The 7,953-nt window shown below is 50.3% G+C and overlaps 3 protein-coding genes across 7 annotated transcripts in view; 2 read left to right on the top strand and 1 right to left on the bottom strand.

Annotated features, from left to right (window-relative positions):
* The first annotated feature begins 2,059 nt into the window (after window positions 1–2,059).
* Window positions 2,060–3,904, top strand: FVEG_06253 (hypothetical protein). Of its 2 annotated transcripts, XM_018894573.1 has the most exons (4): window positions 2,060–2,329; window positions 2,423–2,596; window positions 2,917–3,288; window positions 3,341–3,904. In XM_018894573.1, the coding sequence occupies exons 2-4, from the start codon at window positions 2,503–2,505 to the stop codon at window positions 3,469–3,471; spliced, it is 597 nt and encodes a 198-aa protein (XP_018751668.1). In that variant the 5' UTR covers window positions 2,060–2,329; window positions 2,423–2,502; the 3' UTR covers window positions 3,472–3,904. The 2 variants fall into 2 exon arrangements, with proteins under 2 accessions (XP_018751668.1, XP_018751667.1); XM_018894572.1 differs by having other exon boundaries at window positions 2,060–2,596.
* Window positions 3,553–5,556, bottom strand: FVEG_06252 (serine/threonine-protein phosphatase). 4 transcript variants are annotated; one of them, XM_018894568.1, is made up of 4 exons: window positions 5,005–5,556; window positions 4,719–4,952; window positions 4,396–4,650; window positions 3,553–4,344 (listed from the first exon to the last, which is right to left on the bottom strand). In XM_018894568.1, the coding sequence occupies exons 1-4, from the start codon at window positions 5,018–5,020 to the stop codon at window positions 3,887–3,889; spliced, it is 963 nt and encodes a 320-aa protein (XP_018751663.1). In that variant the 5' UTR covers window positions 5,021–5,556; the 3' UTR covers window positions 3,553–3,886. The 4 variants fall into 4 exon arrangements, with proteins under 4 accessions (XP_018751663.1, XP_018751664.1, XP_018751666.1 ...); XM_018894569.1 differs by having other exon boundaries at window positions 4,719–5,556; XM_018894571.1 differs by having other exon boundaries at window positions 4,396–4,952.
* Window positions 5,557–6,878: 1,322 nt separating this feature from the next.
* FVEG_15826 (hypothetical protein) overlaps window positions 6,879–7,953 on the top strand; it is a gene marked incomplete at both ends in the record, with an annotated part of 2,317 nt that continues 1,242 nt past the window's right edge. Inside the window, 2 exons of the mRNA XM_018905043.1 lie at window positions 6,879–6,991; window positions 7,057–7,910. Of these exons, the coding sequence (XP_018751662.1) occupies window positions 6,879–6,991; window positions 7,057–7,910 (967 nt within the window). The remainder of the gene's footprint in view (window positions 6,992–7,056; window positions 7,911–7,953) is intronic.

Below are 7,953 nucleotides of genomic sequence, written 5' to 3'. Positions count from 1 at the left end.
TCCTCGATAGCGTCGAGGATTTGGCAGACGGCCCTGTTGGGCTAAAAGGAGATTAGCGTGATGTCAGAAGGTGGAGAGCTGCGAGATAGATTGGTACTGATACTTGGGTGGTGAAGCTGTGCAAGTCAGAGGTAACCCGTTAATATTCGATCAAATTACCCCCATTTTACCGTGCACCTGACTTAGCGCTATTACCCGAAGAGTTCCCCCTGCCAGCGAAGCAACAAGTACGTACCAACGAAATAGGTTCCCTTCTTCACGTCCCTCTTTTTTTTTCTACCGGCAGATCTAGTCGCCGATGCTCGTTTAATTTGATTATTTCTTTATTTGTTGAGCCAAGTAACGGCGTCGAGAACTACCTACGTGATTTGCAGCCTAGGTAGCTTATCAGTCGCGTATCATCGCTTCCACAGTCCATGATGTCGTCTTCGACTTCCACTTCTGCTACTAACTTAGCCAGGAGTGCACGTGGGGAAACTCTGTTCTAGAGCCAGTCAGCAATTCTTCTGCCGCCCCTAGCAACCAGCCCAACAGGTCCAGCGCCAACCAAAGTCGTCGATCTTCAGGATGAACCACACCCCCAACAAGTCCCTAGGGTCCCCCTGGACCTCGCTGTGCCCGGCGCGCGAAAACAGGCGACTTTGTTCTTTTTCAGAACGCGGGGAAATGCGCATGGGTTCGAGTTGTGATTTTCAGATTTAGGATTGCGGTTGCGGTTGCGCCATGAGACGGGATTCAGATGGAAGCGAAACAAGCAAGAGACACGACATGCATGGGGCTGAATGAGCTAACCTCACTGAAGAAGACGATGTCTAATGTATGGGTGTGACCTCTGTAGGTACATACAGTAGTCTCACTCGTCTCTGCTGGGTTCGGTGATAGATGGGCTTTTAACATCTGCGACTCTGGCGAATGACGGCGCACCATGTCACTTATCGCGCGTCAAGCACGGCAACGCTGTGCTCTGTGAGCCAGTGTTTTTCTCGGCTGATCGCCCAGATCTGACAGCTAAAACAGACCTCGGAGCGTTCGAATAGAGTTTGACTGGGGATAACGGATTCATCCCAAAAGCAATTCAAGCTAATCAATGGCTCAGCTCAGGTAATTCCTGTCACTGCTTCAGAGTCTCAACCCCAGGTTTGGCTTGCCAGGCTTGCTCATGTAGTGACAAGCGAGACTTACATGGAGTGCCCTGTGAGACTGGCTATAACTGGGTTACGTTATTATGTATTGCCGCTTATGTCTCAAATCTGTCGGCGTGCATTCACTTGCATGACAGCAGCGCGGATGTTTGTGGATTATGGGTCCATTACCGACTGGTCCACGCGTTCAGAGTTGGTGACTTGCAGGTTCTAAATCACTTTCTTATCTCGACTCTGACCAAGTTGTGATCAGTCTACCCTGGAGGAGGCTCGGATCATATAAGTGCCATGATCTGGCCAGGAAAAGCTTCATGAATCGGAAGGAGATGCTTAAAAGCTCGTAATTGGCAGAGATGGTAGTACAGATATCGAATATCTTCACCATGTCGGGACGAACTCTATACTTCTTCATCTGATGAACATCAAACTGTTGAAAACCTTGATCATGAAATCAAGTAACAAGAAACACTAAATTTACAGTCAAAAGTTATATATACTAACAAATTCAGGGGATTGTATAAAGGCCGCGTCAACAAGTCACATGCTTGTTAATCAGAGGAGGGTGGTCCAACAGAATACGAGCCTCGTCTATTCACAACCCAAATCGCGATGCCCTCGATCGATATTGATCTGATATGATCCACGAACCAAGGCCTAGTCACCACCGTCCATTCCTCAAGCTACATTAAGGCAATGGGTACGGCAACAGACAATCTTATTTTATTTAATGTATCATTACTCACCTTTTCAAACATTCCATTGAAGACTCCAGACACTCAGAGCCTCAGCCGCCATTAACCATCACAAAATAAGCCTCACCTTCGGGACCAGTCTCACATTGAACCCCTGAACGAAGCATTCTCCATAAGAATCGGCAACGTCCATTGGCGTTGTTCTCCGTATTTCTGACCTGAGATCATTGATGTGCCAATCAGAGACCCCCATAAAGTGTGCCCTGACCCACCATAGCAACCTCGTTCAGTGACCGCCCTCCCCCTAGCCTAGCCCAAACTCAGCCCAGCTCTTGCGACCTGTTGCAACACCGCTTGCGGGAACGGGAAGCCCCTCTATCGTCACCGCCATAAGCCCCTCCAAAGCCCGCCCAGACCCAACCTAAGGACCAAGTCCAAGCCCAAGCAAGCCCGGGACAAAGCTCACCTCGACTCGACCTTGGCTGGGATTAACGAGTAAGCTTTCTTCTTTTTCCTCTTCCCTTCCTCTCCTCTTCCTTCCTTTTTTTCTTACCTCCAACTTTCTTACCTAACCCGATATCTTCCTAGGTATCGATCCCTGGCTATAGCATCCTCCGTTTCTTCAACACCCCGCCTCTTGCACATCAGCTTCGCCCCGCTCATCCACCATGGCTTCTCACGACGATGATACTATGCCCGAGGAGACTCAGGGCTACAAGCTCTCGCAGCCAAAGCAGAGTCTGGCTGAGTACCAGCAGATGGGTAGGTACACTCGCTTCCCTGGACGACCTGTACAGTAGGCGCGTTAGTGAGGCTCTGCGATATGCACAACACACGGCCCCTGAGTATGTGGCACCGTCTCGCAGCATGGCACCGACATGGCATGATCTTGAGATCCTGCCCTGTTCTCTGCTGTGTGATGTGGTCGAAGCTATACTGCAGCTGCAGTTATTGCTATAGGACAATTCTGCCTATTGTATTTGAGCCAACACCTAGAATTGACTGTCTCCGCCTTGCCCACTTACCGCACCAGCCACTGCAATTGCTCTTCGAACTCAAAAGCTAACATGGATTTTCTTCAGATGCCGGCGATGAGTCTCTCCAGCGATATAAGGAGTCCCTCGGTCTCGGTGGTGGTACTGACATCTCCGACCCCAACGACCCCCGAGTCTGCATCATTCTCTCACTGACCATGGACTCTCCTGGTCGCCCTCCCGTCACCATCGATCTCTCTACCCCCGGAAGCGAGACCACCCTCAAGGACAAGCCTTTCAACATCAAGGAGGGTGCCAAGTTCACCATGAGCGCCAAGTTCAAGGTCCAGCACGAGATTCTCAGCGGTCTTCACTACGTCCAGGTCGTCAAGCGAAAGGGTATCCGAGTCTCCAAGGACTCTGAGATGATTGGCAGCTATGCTCCCAACACTGATAAGCAGCCCACCTACGTCAAGAAGTGTAAGTTTCACGTTCAAAGTTTGGTCAAGATTTAGCTGCTGATTCGCCCCAGTCCAAGAGGAGGAGGCACCTAGCGGCATGCTTGCTCGTGGTCACTACAACGCCATCTCTAGCTTCGTGGACGACGATAAGAAGAAGCATCTCGAGTTTGAGTGGAGTTTCGACATCGCCAAGGACTGGTAGACAGACACCAACACCTTGATAGCGCGACCCGACGACATAACTCAAAAAATACATATCACACACGTCATGAGATAATGAGATACCTGAACATTGGAGAAGAATTTTCACACAAAAAACTCACATAAAAGCAAAAGAAACCCCCCCAATTTGGGCCGGAGAAAGGTGGTTGCTCTGTTTCGTATCATCTACTCGTCACTGACGAGACAGTACTTGAGCTCGGTTTGGAGCTTCAATGCTGGAGGAGAATAAAAATCCTTATATACATCAAAGTCTATGCTATGCAATGCAGGTCTATTGTCTGTTGCAATACGTGAATGCTTGCTTTCAAGACATGGTATCATTGATGCGGAATATCGTGAAGCCCGAGCTTTGAAGCTCCAGGGCATTGTAGGTGTGTATTCGTAACAAAATTCGTCTATAAGAAGTAGTCTGGCAATGCATTACCGTCGGCAGACTTTTCGTTTCCGGGTTGGAGGTCCTTGTGAACATCGTTCTCGGGCGCGGCCGCAAAAACGTTGAAGAAACGCTCGCCCGTGTCACTCACTTCAAGAACACTGGCCATGTTTCCGCAACGGTAGCAGTAGTTGGGCGCACTCCAGACAGTGCTGAGACGGTCATCGTAAAGGACCTGGAAGCCCTCCTGGCAGAGCTGGTGGGCGCGGAGGATATGCGACATATTGTTGACAGCCAGAAATTTCTTAACAACCTGTGCTCCAAAAGTGTACCCCGCGCCGCGGGGTGAAAGGGAGAACTCGTCGCGCTCAGGGTCAGGATCAGACCAGACGAGATCGGCCATGGGACCTTCATGGGGGATCTCACGAAAACGGTCTATGATTTTGATCTGGTCGATTGAATGGATAGAAGGGGAAAGGCCTGATTTATCCCGTTAGTTTAGCCACGTTTGTAAGCTTAAAATCTGCCTACCTCCGTGAACGCAAAATATTTGGTCGTTGATCACAACGCTCAAAGTTAAAAAGTCGAACATGTCTGTAAAGTAGTGCCACACATTGGCATTACCATATTTGCGTGAGCACTCTGTATAGAAGCCATACGACTGTGTCACACCGCGCGACTCATGGTTTCCTCGAATGAGATGTACGCGATTAGGGTACCGTAGTTTCAAGCAAACGAGTAGCGATATTGTTTCGACACTGAACATGCCACGATCAACGTAGTCTCCTGTTGTACCCCGCCGAGGTCAGCAAATATTATTCACATGGTCGATGTCTGACTCTGCGGGCGATTACCAAGAAACAAATAGTTTGTGTCGGGGCAGTAGCCGCCGATGCGGAAAATCTCGATGAGGTCAAAGAACTGGCCGTGGATATCTCCTACGACGGTGATGGGCGCTTTAACATGGACGACGTTGGACTCGCGCATAAGAAGTTCTTTCGTCTTGGCGCAGACTGCTTCAATGACAGACTCGGCTAGTAACTCCTTGTTGTACAAGCGCGAGATGCACTCGTCGAGATCGACGGATGCTGGGGAGGATAGGTCAGACTGGGAAGCCTTTCGGTTCGGCGCGGCGCTTACAAGGTAGCCCAGGCATATTGGGACGTGGTGGTCGTTGCTGCAGATGCCGACGGGACGTAGTGATGTGGCTGGTGGGTGGGTCACTGAATGTGTATTATCGTGGAAACTTGAGAATCGTAGGTGATCGTCGGTGTCATTAAGGGTGAAGGTGTTGGGTTCGGCTCCTGTCAAGGATGGTGTCTGGAGGTGAACTCGGTGGTTGTACCAACATGATCGGGATCAAGGTGGTTCAGTTCAGTTCACATGGGCGCAGGGCGAAGACGTTCGTGATTAACGGTGCGTGAGCGGTGCAAAGTCGAGGGCTCGCTATGCAATGAAACAAGACAAATTGCGTGTAGAACCGTGGCCGTGATTACATATACAGCGGGAGGATGGTGATGTTGAAGTGGTGGTGGTATGTGCTTTTTGGGCGGTGGGATGTTTTAGCTGTGCATCAATAGTTAGTGGTGGTGGTAAACGGTTTGCTTAGTCGTCGCTGATGACGGTGCGTCGGCGGGAAGAAAGCCCGGCCATCTCCCCACACTTTGACTACTACAAAGATGGAGAGACTCGACATTTGGACAATGCGTGAGTATAGAACCAAAGATGATGCTCATTGATTAGATATGATAAAGCTCGTTAATATACAATATATGCTTTGTGAGGCTGGGCTGGATGACGGGTATAGTCAGCAAGGTTTGAGGATAGCAGTTTGCAGCGATCATATCATCAATGATTATATAGAAATCTTGGCTACTGATATTGGCAATGAATCATTGTGCTTTGAGAAGACCAGTGGTTCTTACGAGCTGTTGTATGTAATGTAGCTTACAGTTCTCGCAGTAGCCATTCTTTTGACCATGGTATTGAGAAATGTCTGAGAACTGGTTACTGTACGCACACAATGAGTCTAGACAATTATTGAGATTGTAGTTTCATGAAACAATAAGCTTATAATATGACCCTGGGCAAGGGAAGCGAATGCAGTAACTTAACTACTAGTTCGGGTGAATAGGTCATAAATGGTCAACATTAGGACAGACACAGTGAAGCTTGTTTGGTGGAACAATGTACTAAATTGAGGTTACCATAACGAGACAATACAACACCCGACTGCCATCCATTCCTCAATAGGGCTATTCTCTAATAATGCATCCACGGGCATGCCAAGAAGGAGCCCTGATTCCATTTGTAGCGGCCGGGAATGCCCCCAAAGTCTATTTCAGTTTCAACCTTCCTCTACTCAAAAGTGGCCCGTGCGCACGCGACAACACTTTCAGCATCGCCCATCCACCAATGGATGACTATCGTCGCCATTAATATCCTGTCACTTGAGCTTCAGCTCCCAACGTCAAGTCAATTTCGACTCCGTCATCAATCGACCAACTTGACATCGCCAGCCTCCCTCTCTCTAGGTCCTTCACACCAAATATCTCTGGATGAAGCCCCTCTGACATTTTACATGAGAAGGTCCAAGGAGGGGGCTTTCTTTTCGCTTTCGCATGTCGCGACCGCGCGCGGGCACTTGCACCAACGAGCTTGGGCTGTAACAGTAACATCCCCAAGCCATATTTTCAGTCTCACCGACACAGACTCTGTCGCCTCGCTTCGCCTCTCAGTCGCGCCGAGGCCCCTGCTGTGAGACGTATCACAGTGTTACTCAACACAGCCCCAGGCCGCTTCATCAAACTTGTTTCCTTCTCTCGGGTCGTGTCCGCGCCTGAACTCGTTCACTTTCTGCTGATCAAGTCACTGTCGCTCTTCTTTAGCATCACAAGTATTATATACACCACAGCGGTACTTGGTCCGTGTTTTCTTGCCGTTGTTTGTCAACAGGATAGTGTCCTGTGCTGGTCAAAGCCATCTTTCACAAACTACGCTTTCCTACACCAGTCATGTCTAATACGGCTCCTGGCCAGTCGCGGCCAGACGACGCCAGATGCTACAACTGTGGTGACGCTGGCCATTGGACTGTTGCATGTCCAGAACCCACCAGGGAGACTCCTGCGTAAGTATCAAACTCACTCAGCTTGCCTCTATAGTTTATACTTTCACGTATTAACTCGACAATAGTGGTCTCGCAGCTTGGAGAAACGCCAACGCTCCTGGACACGGAGGCAATAGAGACCATGGTGGTTCCAAAAAGTCCAAAGGTCCCATCATTACCAAATACGCACCTGCGCCTGTGCCAGCATCAACACCAAGCGTGGCTCGATACGGTCCTCCTCCAGGATATGGGCCTCCTCCACCTACACACTACCCCGGAGGACCTCCCTCCTATCCTTCGCAATACCCTCCTTATGGGTCCTCAGCATCCAACTACGCACCGCCACCTGGCTACTCACCTCCAGGCTACTCTATCCCGTATCCTCCACCTTCTTATGGTGGTCCTCCTCCACCAGGTCTTCCGGCACCACCTCCCAGGCCTCCTGGCACATATGCTTCTCCTCCTCCGCCTCCCACTCAACCTCCAGCGCATCCACCTCCATATCCACCACGCGCATATGGTCCTCCGCCTCGCCAAGACCACGTACCATACCATCCACAGCCTCACTATCCTCACTATCCACCGCCAGCTTCAGCACCATATGCTCAGCATCCACCGCCGCCATCATACCCGCCCCCTTATCCCTCTCACAGCGCGCCTCCGTCATATGGGCACCCTCCACCTTCGCGGCCCCCTCTCCCGTCACCAGCACCGCCTTCTGCATCACGTCCACATCGACCAGCTTCGTCCTCAGTACCACGCCAGAATCCTGCATCGACATTACCCTTGCCAGCTTCTTTGCCCCCTAAACCCTCTCTACCCCCTAAACCACCACAGCCCAATCAGCCCAATCAGCATGGTCAACCTGGTAGGGGACGACGGGACTTTCCTGACCATTCTCGAGACCACCGTAACAAGCGGAGGAACGACCGACACTCTCGTAATCACGATAGTCGACAAAAGAAGAACCATCCTCATTCTCG

The sequence above is a fragment of the Fusarium verticillioides genome, chromosome 2 (assembly GCF_000149555.1).
Source record: "Fusarium verticillioides 7600 chromosome 2, whole genome shotgun sequence".
In the NCBI taxonomy this organism is placed as follows: Eukaryota; Fungi; Ascomycota; class Sordariomycetes; order Hypocreales; family Nectriaceae; genus Fusarium; species Fusarium verticillioides.
Note: the sequence above shows the minus strand (reverse complement) of the source record. Positions and strands in the feature narration are given on the sequence as shown.

What these genes read in the sequence shown, in the direction of transcription:
- FVEG_06253 (XM_018894573.1), top strand. Translation starts at nt 2,503, where the DNA reads ATGGCTTCTCACGACGATGATACTATGCCCGAGGAGACTCAGGGCTAC. An exon ending in GGCTGAGTACCAGCAGATGG is followed by an intron (nt 2,597 to 2,916) that starts GTAGGTACACTC and finishes GATTTTCTTCAG; the next exon opens with ATGCCGGCGATGAGTCTCTC. An exon ending in GCCCACCTACGTCAAGAAGT is followed by an intron (nt 3,289 to 3,340) that starts GTAAGTTTCACG and finishes GATTCGCCCCAG; the next exon opens with TCCAAGAGGAGGAGGCACCT.
- FVEG_06252 (XM_018894568.1), bottom strand. An exon ending in CACAAACTATTTGTTTCTTG is followed by an intron (nt 4,651 to 4,718) that starts GTAATCGCCCGC and finishes GGGGTACAACAG; the next exon opens with GAGACTACGTTGATCGTGGC. An exon ending in AATATTTTGCGTTCACGGAG is followed by an intron (nt 4,345 to 4,395) that starts GTAGGCAGATTT and finishes GGGATAAATCAG; the next exon opens with GCCTTTCCCCTTCTATCCAT.